Here is a 20,821-nt window from a genome sequence, read left to right on the forward strand (position 1 = left end):
TATGAGGTCGCGGCTAATTAGCATAAGCCGCGCCCTCATTTGCATACGCCCCGCCCCTTTTCTCAGCGCTGCGGAGGCTGCGGGGAGAAGGAGGCCGTTGCTGACATCATCGCCCCTCCCACCAAACAGCCGGACAGCAGCCAGTGAAGGCTAGTCTACACTCGCTCAGCGCTGCGGAGGCCGTGGGGAGAAGGAGGCCGCTGCTGACATCATCGCCCCTCCCACCCAACAGCCGGACATCAGCCAGTGAAGGCTAGTCTACACTCGCTCAGCGCTGCGGAGGCTGCAGGGAGAAGGAGGCCACTGCTGACGTCAGCGCCCCTCCCTCCCAACAGCCGGACAGCAGCCAGTGAAGGCTAGTCTACACTCGCTCAGCGCTGCGGAGGCTGCAGGGAGAAGGAGGCCACTGCTGACGTCAGCGCCCCTCCCTCCCAACAGCCGGACAGCAGCCAGTGAAGGCTAGTCTACACTCAGCGCTGCGGAGGCCGTGGGGAGAAGGAGACCGCTACTGACGTCAGGGACCCTCCCACCCAACTGCCGGACAGCAGCCAGTGAAGGCTAGTCTACACTCACTCAGCACTGCAGAGGCCGCGGGGAGAAGGAGACTGCTGCTGACATCATCGCCCCTCCCACCCAACAGCCGGACAGCAGCCAGTGAAGGCTAGTCTACACTCGCTCAGCGCTGCGGAGGCTGCAGGGAGAAGGAGGCCGCTGCTGACATCATCGCCCCTCCCACCCAACAGCCGGACAGCAGCCAGTGAAGGCTAGTCTACACTCACTCAGCGCTGCGGAGGCCGCGGGGAGAAGGAGGCCACTGCTGACGTCACTGACCCTCCCTCCCAACAGCCGGACAGCCAGGGCCGGATTAACAATTGGCCTGATGGAGCTACAGCTCCAGGCCCACTCTCCAAATAGGCCCATTTTGTAGTTGAGGGCCATGGCTTTCCAATGAGCCCAGCCCCGCGTTGCTAGCCCCCGGGAACCGGAGATACCGCCAGGCAAAGATGGAACGTTTTCCCTATAGGATAACATGGGACCCGCTAATTCCGACCTTCATCCGGTTCCCACAGCTGCCATTTCCCCCATACAGCATCACAGAAACTCGAGGTTGATCTCAGTCTAACCCAAATCGCTGGGCCTTCAATCTGATACCAAGCTGGTCCATATGGGTTCATTGGTTCTAGAGATATTGTGGGTAAAACTATTTTTTTTTTCATTTCTGAAATGTAATTTCATAGCTGTTAATGTTGTCTATGGACAGATTTCTCTGGAACCAAACGGCCCAGTTTCACAGGACCAAAATACTTCGAAAATCATTTGCTGCCAATATATAAATGGGTCAGTTAGTTCCGAAGATATAGCTGCTTGTTTATCTCCTCACACCAGAAAATGCAGGAACTAGGCTGGTGTAAAAGAGGCCAGCCCGGGTAACTCCCTGCATTTTCTGGTGCTTTCAAATAGCCAGGACCTGCATTGCTCTGAGTACAGCCGGGCAGCCCCCTGCTCTCTACCCGGCTGTCAATGTCTGTAATTTCTGCCCTGCGCGGCTGTCCCCCAGTTACCGCAGGGAGGCCGCAGGGAGAAGGAGGCCACTGCTGACGTCATCGCCCCTCCCTCCCAACAGCCGGACAGCAGCCAGTGAAGGCTAGTCTACACTCGCTCAGCGCTGCGGAGGCCGCGGGGAGAAGGAGACCGCTTCTGACGTCAGTGATCCTCCCACCCAACAGCCGGACAGCAGCCAGTGAAGGCTAGTCTACACTCGCTCAGCACTGCAGAGGCCGCGGGGAGAAGGAGACCGCTTCTGACGTCAGTGATCCTCCCACCCAACAGCCGGACAGCAGCCAGTGAAGGCTAGTCTACACTCGCTCAGCGATGCGGAGGCCGCGGGGAGAAGGAGACCGCTTCTGACGTCAGTGACCCTCCCACCCAACAGCCGGACAGCAGCCAGTGAAGGCTAGTCTACACTCACTCAGCGCTGCGGAGGCCGCGGGGAGAAGGAGACCGCTTCTGACGTCAGTGACCCTCCCACCCAACAGCCGGACAGCAGCCAGTGAAGGCTAGTCTACACTCACTCAGCGCTGCGGAGGCCGCGGGGAGAAGGAGACCGCTTCTGACGTCAGTGACCCTCCCACCCAACAGCCGGACAGCAGCCAGTGAAGGCTAGTCTACACTCACTCAGCGCTGCGGAGGCTGCGGGGAGAAGGAGGTCGCTTCTGATGTCATCGCCCCTCCCACCCAACAGCCGGACAGCAGCCAGTGAAGGCTAGTCTACACTCGCTCAGCGCTGCGGAGGCCGCGGGGAGAAGGAGGTCGCTTCTGATGTCATCGCCCCTCCCACCCAACAGCCGGACAGCAGCCAGTGAAGGCTAGTCTACACTCGCTCAGCGCTGCGGAGGCCGCGGGGAGAAGGAGGCCACTGCTGACGTCATCGCCCCTCCCACCCAACAGCTGGACAGCAGCCAGTGAAGGCTAGCATGCGGTGGCTGTCTTCGTACAGCCGGCTCACACATGCGCACAGCGTACGGTGCTCGATAATCGCTCTTGCTGTGAGTTCGCAGCAGAATGAACTCACACAGATCCCTTGGTCTAGATGTATAGTAACTGATGCTGTGGGCATAACATAACAGTCACACTCTGCCACCTGCCGGATGAATACTGGATGTGCGCTGACAGAGGACCCTGTAACATGTATGACACAAATACACAATGACTGTATTCTCCCTGTTACAGATCAGCGACTGCAGATACGAGAACGAGTCCCTGGGCCATGAGGTCACCAGACTGCGGCTGCTGGTCACAGAGCTCCAGGTATCAGTTACTACACTGAGGTGGCGCAGTATACTACCAAACCTCTGCAGGGGTGCTCGCAGGGTACACAGAAGCCAGAACCGGGCCTGGTCAGAGATTGCCCCCCCCCCCAAATCCACGCAGGCATGTGGATGGATGATGCATTCGCAGCCTTGGGTGTGGGGGAGAGATTGGGTGGTGTGAGACACCCTAATGGTGTCTCAGACCTACGGGCCTGTGCGAGGACATCGCTGACGTCAGCCGCCCGCACCCGCATCCTATGTGCAGTCGCAAACAATCGGTCCCCTGTGCGAGGACATCCGCCGTCAGCCGCCCGCACCCACATCCTATGTGCCGTCGCTAACAATCGGTCCCCTGTGCGAGGACATCCGCTGTCAGCCGCCCGCACCCACATCCTATGTGCAGTCGCTAACAATCGGTCCCCTGTGCGAGGACATCTGCTGTCAGCCGCCCGCACCCACATCCTATGTGCAGTCGCTAACAATCGGTCCCCTGTGCGAGGACATCCGCTGTCAGCCGCCCGCACCCACATCCTATGTGCAGTCGCTAACAATCGGTCCCCTGTGCGAGGACATCCGCTGTCAGCCGCCCGCACCCACATCCTATGTGCCGTCGCTAACAATCGGTCCCCTGTGCGAGGACATCCGCCGTCAGCCGCCCGCACCCACATCCTATGTGCCGTCGCTAACAATCGGTCCCCTGTGCGAGGACATCCGCTGTCAGCCGCCCGCACCCGCACCCTATGTGCAGTCGCAAACAATCGGTCCCCTGTGCGAGGACATCCGCTGTCAGCCGCCCGCACCCGCACCCTATGTGCAGTCGCAAACAATCTGTCCCCTGTGCGAGGACATCCGCCGTCAGCCGCCCGCACCCACATCCTATGTGCAGTCTCTAACAATCGGTCCCCTGTGCGAGGACATCCGCCGTCAGCCGCCCGCACCCACATCCTAGGTGCAGTCGCTAACAATCGGTCCCCTGTGCGAGGACATCCGCTGTCAGCCGCCCGCACCCACATCCTATGTGCAGTCGCTAACAATCGGTCCCCTGTGCGGACGCGCAGGGGGACCGATGGAATCAGAATAATAAGGTCGACAGGGTCAGAAGGTCGACACAAGCATTACGTCAGCAATGGGAACAGTCAAAGGGTCGACATGAGTTTTTCATGGTTTTTTGTTGCGCATTTCGATGTAAGCGGACATGGACGCCGTATCAGTGCACCGCGTCCCCTCGCACGGCTCGCAGCACTCGGCGCACTATTATATTCTCCCACCACGCGGTATGGATGGTAGGGCAGGAAATACCGCCTGTCGGCACATGTCGGCTCAGATAACGGGACCTTTTCACTTTCAACCTTCCCCTCTTTTACCTTTAAAGCTTGTGTTGACCTTCCATCCCTGTTGACCTTAGTGGCGTCGACCTATTTCATGTGTTGACCGATCTTTAGTGGTCATCCTAATGTATGTCGGCCGTCATTGTGTCGACCTAGCGGCCGTCTCCCAGGCATAGCGACATATAACCATTGGTTTGCACATTATTCTCCTCCTGATATAATATAACGCTCTCCCTGCAGACACATCTACAAAGCAAAGTCCTGGAGCTGACGGAGATGGAAGAGACCTCCCAGAAGGTGGGTGAGGGGGATGGGGGGGGGGGGGTATAAGGGCCACATCTACAAAGCACAGTCCTGGAGCTGACGGAGATGGAGGAGACCTCCCAGAAGGGGGGTGAGGGGGATGGGGGGGTGAGGGGTATAAGGGCCACATCTACAAAGCACAGTCCTGGAGCTGACGGAGAGGGAAGAAACCTCCCAGAAGGTGGGTGAGGGGGATGGGGGGGGGGGGGGGGGGTGTAAGGGCCACATCTACAAAGCAAGGTCCTGGAGCTTACGGAGATGGAAGAGACCTCCCAGAAGGTGGTGGAGGGGGATGGGGGGGGTATAAGGGCCACATGTACAAAGCACAGTCCTGGAGCTTACGGAGATGGAACAGACCTCACAGAAGGTGGGTGAGGGGGATGGGGGGGGGGGTATAAGGGCCACATGTACAAAGCACAGTCCTGGAGCTTACGGAGATGGAACAGACCTCACAGAAGGTGGGTGAGGGGGATGGGGGGGGGTATAAGGGCCACATGTACAAAGCAAAGTCCTGGAGCTTACGGAGATGGAAGAGACCTCACAGAAGGTGGGTGAGGGGGATGGGGGGGGGGGGTGTAAGGGCCACATGTACAAAGCACAGTCCTGGAGCTTACGGAGATGGAAGAGACCTCACAGAAGGTGGGTGAGGGGGATGGGGGGGGGGTGTAAGGGCCACATGTACAAAGCACAGTCCTGGAGCTGACGGAGATGGAAGAGACCTCCCAGAAGGTGGGGGAGGGGGATGGGGGGGGGGGGTATAAGGGCCACATCTACAAAGCAAAGTCCTGGAGCTGACGGAGATGGAAGAGACCTCACAGAAGGTGGGTGAGGGGGATGGGGGAGGGGGTATAAGGGCCACATCTACAAAGCACAGTCCTGGAGCTTACGGAGATGGAACAGACCTCACAGAAGGTGGGTGAGGGGGATGGGGGAGGGGGTATAAGGGCCACATGTACAAAGCAAAGTCCTGGAGCTGACGGAGATGGAAGAGACCTCCCAGAAGGTGGGGGAGGGGGATGGGGGGGGGGGGTAAGGGCCACATCTACAAAGCAAAGTCCTGGAGCTGACGGAGATGGAAGAGACCTCCCAGAAGGTGGGGGAGGGGGATGGGGGGGTATAAGGGCCACATGTACAAAGCAAAGTCCTGGAGCTTACGGAGAGGGAAGAGACCATACAGAAGGTGGGTGAGGGGTTGGGGGGGGTGTAAGGGCCACATCTACAAAGCAAAGTCCTGGAGCTGACGGAGATGGAAGAGACCTCCCAGAAGGTGGGTGAGGGGGATGGGGGGGAGGGGGGTGTAAGGGCCACATGTACAAAGCAAAGTCCTGGAGCTGACGGAGATGGAAGAGACCTCCCAGAAGGTTGGGGAGGGGGATGGGGGGGGGGTGTCAGGGCCACATGTACAAAGCAAAGTCCTGGAGCTTACGGAGATGGAACAGACCTCACAGAAGGTGGGTGAGGGGGATGGGGGGGGGGGGGTATAAGGGCCACATGTACAAAGCAAAGTCCTGGAGCTTACGGAGATGGAACAGACCTCACAGAAGGTGGGTGAGGGGGATGCGGGGGGAGGGGTATAAGGGCCACATGTACAAAGCACAGTCCTGGAGCTTACGGAGATGGAACAGACCTCACAGAAGGTGGGTGAGGGGGATGGGGGGGGGGTATAAGGGCCACATGTACAAAGCACAGTCCTGGAGCTTACGGAGATGGAACAGACCTCACAGAAGGTGGGTGAGGGGGATGGGGGGGGGGTATAAGGGCCACATGTACAAAGCAAAGTCCTGGAGCTTACGGAGATGGAACAGACCTCACAGAAGGTGGGTGAGGGGGATGGGGGGGGGGGTATAAGGGCCACATGTACAAAGCACAGTCCTGGAGCTTACGGAGATGGAACAGACCTCACAGAAGGTGGGTGAGGGGGATGGGGGGGGGGGGTATAAGGGCCACATGTACAAAGCAAAGTCCTGGAGCTTACGGAGATGGAAGAGACCTCACAGAAGGTGGGTGAGGGGGATGGGGGGGAGGGTGTAAGGGCCACATGTACAAAGCACAGTCCTGGAGCTTACGGAGATGGAAGAGACCTCACAGAAGTTGGGTGAGGGGGATGGGGGGGGTGTAAGGGCCACATGTACAAAGCACAGTCCTGGAGCTGACGGAGATGGAAGAGACCTCACAGAAGGTGGGTGAGGGGGATGGGGGGGGGGGGGTATAAGGGCCACATGTACAAAGCAAAGTCCTGGAGCTGACGGAGATGGAAGAGCCCTCCCAGAAGGTGGGGGAGGGGGATGGGGGGGGGGGTATAAGGGCCACATCTACAAAGCAAAGTCCTGGAGCTGACGGAGATGGAAGAGACCTCCCAGAAGGGTGGGGAGGGGGATGGGGGGGTATAAGGGCCACATGTACAAAGCAAAGTCCTGGAGCTTACGGAGAGGGAAGAGACCATACAGAAGGTGGGTGAGGGGTTGGGGGGGGTGTAAGGGCCACATCTACAAAGCAAAGTCCTGGAGCTTACGGAGATGGAAGAGACCTCCCAGAAGGTGGGTGAGGGGGATGGGGGGGAGGGGGGTGTAAGGGCCACATGTACAAAGCAAAGTCCTGGAGCTGACGGAGATGGAAGAGACCTCCCAGAAGGTTGGGGAGGGGGATGGGGGGGGGTGTCAGGGCCACATGTACAAAGCAAAGTCCTGGAGCTTACGGAGATGGAAGAGACCTCCCAGAGGATGGGAGGGGAGGATGGGGGGGGGGAATAAGGGCCACATAAACAAAGCAAAGTCCTGGAGCTTACGGAGATGGAAGAGACCTCCCAGAAGGGGGGTGAGGGGGATGGGGGGGGGGGGGTATAAGGGCCACATCTACAAAGCAAAGTCCTGGAGCTGACGGAGATGGAAGAGACCATACAGAAGGTGGGGTAGGGGGATGGGGGGTGAGTAGGGGTGTCAGGGCCACATGTACTAGGAAAGTGGGGGCAGTATGATTATACCGTAGGAAGTTGGGGACAGAGCGGGGTATTGGAATAACCCTGAGGAGATGCGTTATTATTGGGGTCCCAGGGGAGAACACTGTGGGTCTGACATTACCTTCTTCCTCTGTCTTAGAGAGACTCGGACATGGAAGAGATGGCACTGACAGCGAGTGACTACACCACTATTATAGAGGTACTGTATACATGCACCTGCGGGATGGAAGCCCCCCTGGTGTATGGTGTATCTCACCCCACGTCTCCCCCCAGGTGCTGAAGGACAGGATCCGGGCACTGCAGTCTCAGCAGGAACAGACGTCTCAGGATATCGCCCTGTCAGTACCTATAGGGCACGTGTCATATATATGGGACACACAAGTATATTCACACTCTGTGTACGCACTATGGGGCTGATTCAGCCCGACATGATAAGGCGCACCCTGCGATCACATTGCAGGGCATGCACAGAAGTTTGAAAATCACCTGCAAGTGTTTTTTTTTGGACTTCTGAAATCTAAAGGTCCCCATACACTATGCGATTTTGGGACGATTTCATCCGATTTCGGCACTTTGGGCCGATAACCGGGTGAAATCAGCCCAAAATCGCAGGTGTGTGATATCTGATCCGATGCGCGGTCCCGTGCGCATCGGACCGGATCAGGGAGGTTTGATGGTCAGCATGTAAGATCACGTCCGACCTCCCTGTATGCATATGCCTGCCCACCTGACAGGCATATGCATGCAGACTGACCGGGGGAACAGTAGGGAGGGCAGCGGGTCCCTGAGCGTTTGGCTGGCGGCGCCGGCGAGTGCTGACCTGGCCGGGGCGGTGTGATGATCACAGTCTCTCATTCAGCAGCGCTGCGGGAAGGGACACGCAGTGGCGGGTATTAGATTTTTAAAATACCTGTCAAATGACTGTCCGTTTTCTGATTGGTTGAGAGCTCTCAGCCAATCAGAGAACGGCCAGTCATTTGACAGGTTTTTTACTGTTATCATCACACCGCCCGGCCAGGTCAGCACTCGCCGCCGCCGCCAGCCAAACGCTCAAGGACCCGCTGCCCGTCACACTGCTCCACCCTGATGATGATGACCGCCGCCCCCCTGCACCTCACCGCCCACCCCCTACTCCCCTACGTGATAAATCGCAAGAAAATTTGGCTCATCAAGTGCCAAATTGTATGTGAGCCTCCCGGGGAGCTGCCGGGCGGCTCACAGGAGAATTGGGTCCGACTTGTCCTAAGGACAAGTCGGCCTAATGTATGGGGGCCTTAACTCGGCTGCTGTGATGTGCATAGAAAGTAAGAGTGATAGGTACCAGCGGCGGATCCAGTCCAACATTTTAAATAGTGGAGGCACAGCAACTGCCAGTGAAACAGTTTGGAATGGCAGTTGGTGGCAGTTGCTGTGCCTCCCCAATTTAAATATTTAACTGTGTTGTAGCCCTACCTCTGGAGGCTCCCCAGGGTGGTACCAATTACCCGGGCCCCAGCCTGGTGGAGCATCCCCTCCTGGATTTGCTCCTGGTTGAGGGGGGTACTCGTTCCTCTCCCCCTCCCTACAGGGGGACGGACAAGGTGACGTGACACAGTAAAATTATATATCTACTTATATATATATAAAAGGCTAACTACTCCTCGTACCGCCAGTGACCACTGCACGGACCAAAATGACTCTTTTATGTGCTAAAAGAGGTCATAACAGAAAGTGAAAGCAATTATTGCAGGGACTGATCTGTTTCAGACTTGCTGGATATGGAGAGAGAGGGATTCTGGTCCAATCGCTAAGCAGCAGCTATAGGGGGTAATTCTGGTCTAATCGCTAAGCAGCAGCTATAGGGGAGAATTCTGGTCCAATCGCTAAGCAGCAGCTATAGGGGGTAATTCTGGTCCTCTCGCTAAGCGGCAGCTATAGGGGGTAATTCTGGTCCAATCGCTAAGCAGCAGCTATAGGGGGTAATTCTGGTCCAATCGCTAAGCAGCAGCTATAGGGGGTAATTCTGGTCCAATCGCTAAGCAGCAGCTATAGGGGGTAATTCTGGTCCTCTCGCTAAGCAGCAGCTATAGGGGGTAATTCTGGTCCAATCGCTAAGCAGCAGCTATAGGGGGTAATTCTGGTCCAATCGCTAAGCAGCAGCTATAGGGGGTAATTCTGGTCCTCTCGCTAAGCGGCAGATGTTTGCTGTTTAGCGAGCAGCTTAAAAGCATCCGCCCCCCCCCCCCCCTGCACGTATGCTCTCTGCGAATAGACGTGTACGCTCACACATGTGGGGAACACAATCATTTACTAGTCGCCGACCATCGAATGATTTTTCCCGTGTTAGCAAAAAAAGTCAGTATATACTGGCCAGAAATGTCCGAGAATGGGGCGGGCGCTGACGGCGGGTGCCCACCCCTTGCAGGCATCACTACGCCTTCATTCACATGAGGACGCCAGGCATTTTCCTGCACGCACCATTTTATGGGCACACCCAGGAAACGCTTCCTGGGCGTCCCCATGTACCATCCCGATGACTGTGATAGTCACCGATGGCGTTTGCATGGGGGATCCCCAAAACATCGGAACGGGGACGAATTCGGAAAAATAGTTAGCACCAGGTGACAGGGAACAGATGAGGTATCGGCGCTGGGGATATGGGGTGTTTGTGCAATATCCATATAAAATTATGGGGAGAGGTTTATTAGCACAAAGAGGGGGAGGTGTCTAATATCTGCTGTTACCCCCTTGTGGATTATTGACATAATCTGTATTCGTCAGGTAGTACTAGTCCTACACAGCTCTTATATAAGCGAGAGGCCCGGCGGGACGTATGAGGACCATGTACTGTACTAGTCCTACACAGCTCTTATATAAGCGAGAGGCCCGGCGGGACGTATGAGGACCATGTACTGTGCTAGCCCTACACAGCTCTTATATAAGTGAGAGGCCCGGCGGGACGTATGAGGACCATGTACTGTGCTAGCCCTACACAGCTATTATATAAGTGAGAGGCCCGGCGGGACGTATGAGGACCATGTACTGTACTAGCCCAACACAGCTCTTATATAAGCGAGAGGCCCGGCGGGACGTATGAGGACCATGTACTGTACTAGCCCTACACAGCTATTATATAAGTGAGAGGCCCGGCGGGACGTATGAGGGCCGTGTACTGTGCTAGCCCTACACAGCTCTTATATAAGTGAGAGGCCCGGCGGGACGTATGAGGACCATGTACCGTACTAGCCCTACACAGCTCTTATATAAGTGAGAGGCCCGGCGGGACGTATGAGGACCATGTACTGTACTAGCCCTACACAGCTCTTATATAAGTGAGAGGCCCGGCGGGACGTATGAGGGCCATGTACTGTACTGGCCTTACACAGCTCTTATATACGTGAGAGGCCCGGCGGGACGTATGAGGGCCATGTACTGTACTAGCCCTACACAGCTCTTATATAAGCGAGAGGCCCGGCGGGACGTATGAGGACCGTGTACTGTACTAGCCCTACACAGGTCTTATATAAGTGAGAGGCCCGGCGGGACGTATGAGGACCATGTACTGTACTAGCCCTACACAGCTCTTCTATAAGTGAGAGGCCCGGCGGGACGTATGAGGACCATGTACTGTACTAGCCCTACACAGCTCTTATATAAGTGAGAGGCCCGGCGGGACGTATGAGGACCATGTACCGTGCTAGCCCTACACAGCTCTTATATACGTGAGAGGCCCGGCGGGACGTATGAGGACCGTGTACTGTGCTAGCCCTACACAGCTCTTATATACGTGAGAGGCCCGGCGGGACGTATGAGGACCGTGTACTGTACTAGCCCTACACAGCTCTTATATAAGTGAGAGGCCCGGCGGGACGTATGAGGACCGTGTACTGTGCTAGCCCTACACAGCTCTTATATACGTGAGAGGCCCGGCGGGACGTATGAGGACCGTGTACTGTGCTAGCCCTACACAGCTCTTCTATAAGTGAGAGGCCCGGCGGGACGTATGAGGACCATGTACTGTACTAGCCCTACACAGCTCTTATATAAGTGAGAGGCCCGGCGGGACGTATGAGGACCATGTACTGAACTAGCCCTACACAGCTCTTATATAAGTGAGAGGCCTGGCGGGACGTATGAGGACCATGCACTGTACTAGCCCTACACAGCCCTTATAGAAGTGAGAGGCCCGGCGGGACGTATGAGGACCATGCACTGTACTAGCCCTACACAGCCCTTATAGAAGTGAGAGGCCCGGCGGGACGTATGAGGACCATGTACTGTACTAGCCCTACACAGCTCTTCTATAAGTGAGAGGCCCGGCGGGACGTATGAGGACCATGCACTGTACTAGCCCTACACAGCTCTTATATAAGTGAGAGGCCCGGCGGGACGTATGAGGACCATGTACTGTACTAGCCCTACACAGCTCTTATATAAGTGAGAGACCCGGCGGGACGTATGAGGACCATGCACTGTACTAGCCCTACACAGCTCTTATATAAGTGAGAGGCCCGGCGGGACGTATGAGGACCATGTACTGTACTAGCCCTACACAGCTCTTATATAAGTGAGAGACCCGGCGGGACGTATGAGGACCATGTACTGTACTAGCCCTACACAGCTCCTATATAAGTGAGAGGCCCGGCGGGACGTATGAGGGCCCTAGCCCTACACAGCTCTTATATAAGTGAGAGGCCCGGCGGGACGTATGAGGACCATGCACTGTGTTAGCCCTACACAGCTCTTATATAAGTGAGAGGCCCGACGGGACGTATGAGGACCATGCACTGTACTAGCCCTACACAGCTCTTATATAAGTGAGAGGCCCGGCGGGACGTATGAGGACCATGCACTGTACTAGCCCTACACAGCTCTTATATAAGTGAGAGGCCCGGCGGGACGTATGAGGACCATGTACTGTACTAGCCCTGCACAGCTCTTATATAAGCGAGAGGCCCGGCGGGACGTATGAGGACCATGTACTGTACTAGCCCTACACAGCTCTTATATAAGTGAGAGGCCCGGCGGGACGTATGAGGACCATGTACTGTACTAGCCCTACACAGCTCTTATATAAGTGAGAGGCCCGGCGGGACGTATGAGGACCATGTACTGTGCTAGCACTACACAGCTCTTATATAACTGAGAGGCCCGGCGGGACGTATGAGGACCATGTACTGTGCTAGCCCTACACAGCTCTTATATAAGTGAGAGGCCCGGCGGGACGTATGAGGACCATGTACTGAACTAGCCCTTCACAGCTCTTATATAAGTGAGAGGCCCGGCGGGACGTATGAGGACCATGTACTGAACTAGCCCTACACAGCTCTTATATAAGTGAGAGGCCTGGCGGGACGTATGAGGACCATGCACTGTACTAGCCCTACACAGCCCTTATATAAGTGAGAGGCCTGGCGGGACGTATGAGGACCATGTACTGTACTAGCCCTACACAGCTCTTATATAAGTGAGAGGCCCGGCGGGACGTATGAGGACCATGTACTGAACTAGCCCTACACAGCTCTTATATAAGTGAGAGGCCTGGCGGGACGTATGAGGACCATGCACTGTACTAGCCCTACACAGCCCTTATAGAAGTGAGAGGCCCGGCGGGACGTATGAGGCCCATGTACTGTATGAAAGTGACCACTAACGGATCTTCCGCTCCCTTTGCAGGAAATCGATGCAGCAGACAATGGCACAGTCATCTGATCCGGCAGCGGATGGTACTTTGATGTACGAGATGGTCCAGGCCAATCTGGTGAGAGCAGGCCTCCTTCCTCTAAAGGATGGGACCTCGGGGTCTGTATGAGGAAATGAGTGACATCACAGGGGCTCCCACGCTGGTGATATCACCTCCAGCACAAAGCGCACATGTCCCGCCCCAGGTCTGAACCTGATCGCCATTCATCATGTAACAGAAAGACAGGTTCCCTCCCATCCTCTCCCCAGATACCACAGTGAGGGGACAGATAGCGCACTGTACAGCCATCTGCAGGGCCTTGGTACCGGTCATCTACCCATACTGGGGGAGGAGAGGATGCCGGTGGCTCCGGGGATAATCCAAGATGGCACCAGCTGGCCAGGGGGGAAGGGCCCAGTGGCAGGAGCCAGAAGGGTGTATACAAGCACATTACTGTGAGATAATTGTGTGAACACCAATATCACTGGTGTTACCAGAATATCGGCAATATGGCCGCCTGTTATGGACTGTACTGACTAGACACTCCTGTGTTTACATTGTGCATGGTATGGATCCCATTGATTTCAGTTATGTTATCACCAGGTTACAAGTCCATTTTGGGACCACAAAATACAACATCTGACCAGTGGCGGTTTTTCAATGGGGGCTGCAGAACCCCCCCCGCAAAATGTGCCACCACCAGTAGGCCTAGTGATTGCAGTGGTTCCCTACTGGAAGCACTATCTGCCAATCACCTGCTACACTGTGATGCACCTGCAGCCCCCCATGGGCTTCAGGTAGGAGCCGCCACTGCATCTGACCGAGAGACTGTCACTGTGTGTCTCAGGGAGTCCTAGATGGTGTCACTGCCCAAGTCACTACATCTACAACTCATCAATCACCTCACACAAACTCCTCCATCCCAATAATCCAATGACCCCCGTCATTTCTCTGACCCCCCCATCCTGTCATTTCCCCTCAGGAAAAGCAGCTGCTGCCGAGTCACTGGGAAAAGGAACGACAGAAGAGATTCAGCTTTAGAAGGTGATTTACTATCCCCCTGCCGTCACTGTAACAGCCATTCCCTCTACTATCCCCTGCCCGTTACTGTAACAGCCATTCACTCTAATACTATCCTCCTGCCCGTCACTGTAACAGCCGTTCCCTCTACTATCCCTTGCCCGTCACTGTAACAGCCATTCCCTGTAATACTATCTGACTAGCCATCACTGTAACAGCCGTTCCCTCTAATAATATCCCCCTGCCCGTCACTGTAACAGCCATTCCCTCTAATACTATCCCCTGCCCGTCACTGTAACAGCCAGTCCCTGTAATACTATCTGACTAGTCACTAGCCATCACTGTAACAGCCGTTCCCTCTAATAATATCCCCCTGCCCGTCACTGTAACAGCCATTCCCTCTAATACTATCCCCTGCCTGACATTGTAACAGCCGTTCCCTCTAATACTATCCCCTGCCCGTCACTGTAACAGCCATTCCCTCTAACACTATCCCCTGCCTGACATTGTAACAGCCATTCCCTCTAATACTATCCCCTGCCCGTCACTGTAACAGCCATTCCCTCTAATACTATCCCCATGCTCGTCACTGTAACAGCCGTTCCCTCTAATACTATCCCCTGCCCGTCACTGTAACAGCCGTTCCCTCTAATACTATCCCCTGCCCGTCACTGTAACAGCCATTCCCTCTAATTCTATCCCCTGCCTGTCACTGTAACAGCCATTCCCTCTAATAATATCCCCTGCCCGTCACTGTAACAGCCATTCCTTCTAATACTATCCCCTGCCCGTCACTGTAACAGCTATTCCCTCTAATTCTATCCCCATGCTCGTCACTGTAACAGCCATTCCCTCTAATACTTTCCCCATCCTCGTCACTGTAACAGTCCCTCCATCTTATTCTATCCCCTGCCCATCACTGTAACAGCCGTTCCCTCTAATACTATCCCCTGCCCATCACTGTAACAGCCGTTCCCTCTAATACTATCCCCCTGCCCATCACTGCAACAGCCATTCCCTCTAATACTATCCCCTGCCTGACATTGTAACAGCCGTTCCCTCTAATACTATTCCCCTGCCCGACACTGTAACAGCCATTCCCTCTAATACTATCCCCCTGCCCGTCACTGTAGCAGCAGTTCCCTCTAATACTATCAAACTGCCCATCACTGTAACACCCATTCCCTCTAATACTATCCCCTGCCCATCACTGTAACAGCCGCTCCATCTAATTCTATCCCCCTGCCCATCACTGTAACAGCCATTCCCACTAATACTATTCCCCTGTCCGACACTGTAACAGCCGTTCCCTCTAATACTATCACCTGCCCGTCACTGTAACAGCCATTCCCTCTAATACTATCCCCCGCCCATCACTGTAACAGCCGTTCCCTCTAATACTATCACCTGCACGTCACTGTAACAGCCATTCCCTCTAATACTATCCCACTGCCTATCACTGTAACAGTCATTCCCTCTAATACTATTCCCCTGCCCGACACTGTAACAGCCGTTCCCTCTAATACTATCACCTGCCCGTCACTGTAACAGCCATTCCCTCTAATACTAACCCCCCGCCTATCACTGTAACAGCCATTCCCTCTTATACTATCCCCCTGCCCGTCACTGTAACAACCATTCCCTCGAATACTATCCCCCTGCCTGTCACTGTAACAACCATTCCTTCTTATACTACTCCACTGCCTGTCACTGTAACAGCCGTTCCCTCTAATACTACCCCCCTGCCCGTCACTGTAACAGCCGTTCCCTCTAATACTATCCCCTGCCCATCACTGCAACAGCCATTCCCTCAAATACTATCCCCCTTCCCATCACTGTAACAGCCATTCCCACTTATACTATCCCCCTGCCCGACACTGTAACAGCCGTTCCCTCTATTACTATTCCCCTGCCCGTCACTGTAGCAGCCGTTCCTTCTAATACTATCCCCTGCCCGTCACTGTAAAAGCTGTTCCCTCTAATACTATCCCCTGCCCATCACTGCAACAGCCATTCCCTCTAATACTATCCCCCTGCCCGTCACTGTAACAACCATTCCTTCTAATACTATCCCCTGCCCATCACTGTAACAGCCGTTCCCTGTAATACTATCACCTGATCGTCACTGTAACAGCCGTTCCTTCCAATACTATTCCCCTGCCCGTCTCTGTAACAGCCATTCCCTCTAATATTATTCCCCTACCTGTCACTGTAACAGCCATTCCCACTAATACTATCCTCTGCCCATCACTGTAACAGCCATTCCCTCCAATACTATTCCCCTGCCCGTCTCTGTAACAGCCATTCCCAGTAATGCTATGCCCCACCCATCGCTGTAACAGCCATTCCCACCAGTGCTATGCCCCCGGCCGTTGCTGTATCAGCCGTTCCCTTCAATGCTTTGCTCAACCCATCGCTGTAACACCCATTCCCAGCAATGCTGTGCCCCAGCCCTCGCTGTAGCAGTCATTTCCAGCAATGCTATGCCCCACCCGTTGCTGTAACAGCCATTCGGATCAATGCTCTGCCACCGGCCATTGCTGTATCCGCCGTTCCCTGCAATGCTCTGCTCCCACCCATCGCTGTAACAGCCGTTCCCACCAATGCTATTCCCCCGAACGGTTGCTGTAACACCCATTCCCAGCAATGGTGTGCCCCACCCATCGCTGTAACACCCATTCCCAGCAATGATATGCCCCACCCGTCTCTGTAACAGCCATTCCCAGCAATGCCCCACCCGTTGCTGTAACAGCCATTCCCACCAACGATATTCCCCCCTCCGTTGCTGTAACACCCATACCCAGCAATGCTGTGCCCCACCTGCTGCGGTAACAGCCATTCCCAACAATGCTATTCCCCCTGCCATTGCTGTAACAGCCATTCCCAGCAATGCTGTGCCCCATGCCGTTGCTGTATCAGCCATTCCCAGCAATGCTTTGCTCCCACCCTTCGCTGTAACAGCCGTTCCCAGCAATGCTATTTCCCCGCCCGTTGCTGTAACACTCAATCCCAACAATGCTGCGCCCCACCCCTTGCTGTAACAGCCATTCCCAGCAATGCTATGCCCCACCCGTTGCTGCAACAGCCATTCCCGCCAATGCTGTTCCCTCGCCCGTTGCTGTAACAGCCATTCCCAGCAATACTTTGCTCCCACCCATCGCTGTAACAGCCGTTCACAGTGATGCTATCACACCCGTCTCTGTAACAGCCATTCCCTGCAATGCTATGCCCCTGGTCGTTACTGTAACAGACATTCACAGTGATGCTATCCCACCTGTCGCTGTAACAGCCATTCCCTGCAATGCTATGCCCCGGCCATTGCTGTAACAGCCGTTCACAGTGATGCTATCCCACCTGTCGCTGTAACAGCCATTCCCTGCAATACTATGCCCCGGCCATTGCTGTAACAGCCGTTCACAGTGATGCTATCCCACCCGTCGCTGTAACAGCCATTCCCTGCAATGCTATGCCCCTGGCCATTGCTGTAACAGCCGTTCACAGTGATGCTATCCCACCCGTTGCTGTAACAGCCATTCCCTGCAATGCTATGCCCCGGCCATTGCTGTAACAGCCGTTCACAGTGATGCTATCCCACCCGTTGCTGTAACAGCCATTCTCTTTCAGGACACTGTGTAATATGCTGCTGCAGCTGCTGTGGTGTTACTTCATGGTCATCTTCTCCGGTGTTCTGCTTGTCTTTTTCTGCTACCTGATACAAGTCATCCATGTGCAGAATCCCGGCTTCCTGAGGTGGGACATAGGCAGAGTCTGCCCAGCACACACCATGGACATGATACGGGAGTTCCTACAGAAGCACTTACCATCCTCCCTGCTACCCAACGGATCTGGTGTAATGCCAGTATGAGTCCACCACAGGAAGGGACCGATTCTTATGTCACAAAACACCTCTGACAAATAAACCACTTCGTAATATTGATTTTAGTGTCTGTGCTCCAAAATCTTGGTGGATCGAGTGCTGCAGAGGTACAGACGATGTCTAATCTCCTAAGGCAAATCTAGAATATTATAATAATTATACCGTGTGCTCTCTTATGATGATTGTAATTGATTAAGCAATTAATTAGTTTTAGTTAATTATAAATAATGAGGAGTGAGAATCAATTCTGGGTTTAACAAGTTTTTATTAATGTATTGTGTTAAAAAATTAATTAAGTGCTGCCAAATAATTAATCGATTAATTAATGTGTCTTTAGATCTCAAAGATCTTAAGACAGGTCCGGAGCAGTATCACTCTGTGCTGACCAGATGTGGAGGGTTTAAGGTTACCCTTAGGGACTCCCTTAAGCATAGGTCCCTCCCCTGGAACCTCTGGTCAGCCACAGGAGACTGAAGTGGACCAAATGGAATAACACTAAGCGTGATTGGAAGGTATCCGGACTGATCATAGACTGACTCATGATAGACAGTCATATGGTCGACAGTCAAAAGGACGACAGGGTCTAAAGGTCGACATGGTCAACATGGAAAAGGTCGACATGAAAAAGGTAGACATGCATTTGTTACAAAATTTTCAGCCGACATGTGCCGACAGGTGGTATTTCATGCCCTACCATCCACTAGGGCGTGGAGGGAGAATAAAATAGTGTGCCAAGCGTAGTGAGGCACCGTGCCCGAAGCATAACGAGCGCAACGAGTTGTGCGAGGGACGCGGTACACTTAGTGTCCATGTCGACCTATGTCAACATAGACACCCTAAAAACTCATGTCGGCCTTTTTCCATGTTGATCTTTTGACCATGTCGACCTTTTACCTGTCGACCTTGTGACTGTCTACCATTAGTGGTCGACCATATGACTGTCTATGATGAGTCAGTCTGTGATGCATACCATAACCGATAGGAATGGGGAAGGGGTAAATGCCTAACAGTCAATGTCTGTGCAGGAAAGTCTTTATACAAAACAAGTGTTGAAATCTCTTCCCCCACTCCGTTGTTCTTCTCAAGAGTATTCAATATAGGTATTCAGCGCACCGCCCCACTGCTAGTGTGAGGGATCACGGCGGCGCGTCTCAGATGTCTACAGATCAAAATACTTTTGGAAATGGTATTTTGATCTTCAGACATCTGAGACGCGCCGCCGTCCTAGAGGAAGGTAAGGTAGATGAAGACCACACATTGATGAGCACATCTGTGAGGGAGCCTGGTTCTGAGACCTTGTCCTAGAAGACGATAAGGAAGATGAAGACTACACATTGAAGAGCACATCTGTTAGGGACCCTGGTTCTGAGACCTCGTCCTAGAGGACGGTAAGGTAGATGAAGATCACACATTGATGAGCACATCTGTGAGGGACCCTGGTTCTGAGTCTTCATCCTAGAAGAAGGTAAGGTAGATGAAGACCACACAATGATGAGCAAATCTGTGAGGGAGCCTGGTTCTGAGACCATGGGCCTTATTCTGGTCGATGCGTAAATTTCCGAATTCTTTCGGATGGCGTTTTTTAGCCGTCTGTGCATGCGTGGGCAATGCTATGCGCATGTGCCACGCAAGGTCTCCGTACTTTTTCTCACTAATACCGTACAGAAATGTGCACCACATTCACTCGGGAGATGTGGGCGTATTATGGGCGTCATACGGAAGTACACAGGGGCGTAGTTTCAAAGTGGGCTAAACTGGGCGTAAACATGGGCGTACACGAGGGAGTGCACTAATTCTGGTAGGCGTGCATTCGGACTGAACACCGACTGCAAACGAACCAAAAGGCAAGAAATATGCGGTGTACATAAGCAAGTATTTCTTTGCGGACACCACTCGGTCATGCGCTAGGCATTCGGATCACCCAATTAGTACTCCCGCACCTGAACCAATGTCACCTGTACACAATACAATCCCCTCCTCTACTCATTACTCATTAATTACACTCTTTTCATTGCTTCAATTGGAAACCTTGCAGCTTAAATGGACCATTGCTAAACACACAAATCTATGCTGAAAGCACGGGTGCATTTGTTACACACATTTACACTGCAAGCAATGGCCAGAACTTGCTTTCACTAATATAAATATACATGTCACTTTTACATTTACCAATAACAGCACACATTTGGGGATCAAAAGATAGTAGTATGTTTTGCGGAAATACACCGCATCGGTGCGTACGGCCATGTTCCCGTCCGTTCTGACGCGGTAAGACCGTGCAGAATATGTGTGTGTCCACCACACACACGAGGTTTGGATGTCGTCCGTAAACACGCCCTCTTCTTAAAGTGTGAGTCCATCCGAATGCGGAGGACCGGTGGGCGTTTGTTCGTACCATGTCCGCACAGCGTAGCGTGCGGACCGCTCAGAAAGAATTTGGAAAATGACGCACCAACCAGAATAACCTCCCTTGTCCTAGAAGACGATAAGGTAGATGAAGACTACACATTGATGAGCACATCTGTGAGGGACCCTGTTTCTGAGACCTCTTCCTAGAGGACGGTAAGGTAGATGAAGATCACACATTGATGAGCACGTCTGTGAGGGACCCTGGTTCTGAGTCTTCATCCTAGAGGAAGGTAAGGTAGATGAAGATCACACATTAATGAGCACATCTGTGAGGGACCGTGGTTCTGAGACCTCGTCCTAGAAGACGGTAAGGTAGATGAAGATCGCACATTGATGAGCACATCTGTGAGGGACCCTGGTTCTGAGTCCTCATCCTAGAGGAAGGTAAGGTAGATGAAGATCACACATTGTTGAGCACATCTGTGAGGGACCCTGGTTCTGAGTCCTCGTCCTAGA

General features: G+C 53.8%; 1 protein-coding gene across 4 annotated transcripts in view; it reads left to right on the plus strand.

The window, feature by feature from the left end:
* The window catches only part of LOC146059277 (uncharacterized), a 46,813-nt gene extending 28,797 nt beyond the window's left edge, over positions 1–18,016 (plus strand). For 3 of the 4 annotated variants that reach the window (XM_083171386.1, XM_083171384.1, XM_083171385.1), the window contains exons 5-11: positions 2,731–2,808; positions 4,379–4,435; positions 7,537–7,596; positions 7,671–7,750; positions 13,053–13,137; positions 14,042–14,103; positions 17,704–18,016. In XM_083171386.1, the coding sequence (XP_083027512.1) occupies positions 2,731–2,808; positions 4,379–4,435; positions 7,537–7,596; positions 7,671–7,750; positions 13,053–13,137; positions 14,042–14,103; positions 17,704–17,944 (663 nt within the window). In that variant the 3' untranslated portion in view covers positions 17,945–18,016. The remainder of the gene's footprint in view (positions 1–2,730; positions 2,809–4,378; positions 4,436–7,536; positions 7,597–7,670; positions 7,751–13,052; positions 13,138–14,041; positions 14,104–17,703) is intronic. The other variant, XM_083171387.1, reaches the window with a different exon arrangement.
* Positions 18,017–20,821: the final 2,805 nt, after the last annotated feature.

This window comes from Crinia signifera, chromosome 2, assembly GCF_055691185.1.
Source record: "Crinia signifera chromosome 2, ASM5569118v1, whole genome shotgun sequence".
In the NCBI taxonomy this organism is placed as follows: domain Eukaryota; kingdom Metazoa; phylum Chordata; class Amphibia; order Anura; family Myobatrachidae; genus Crinia; species Crinia signifera.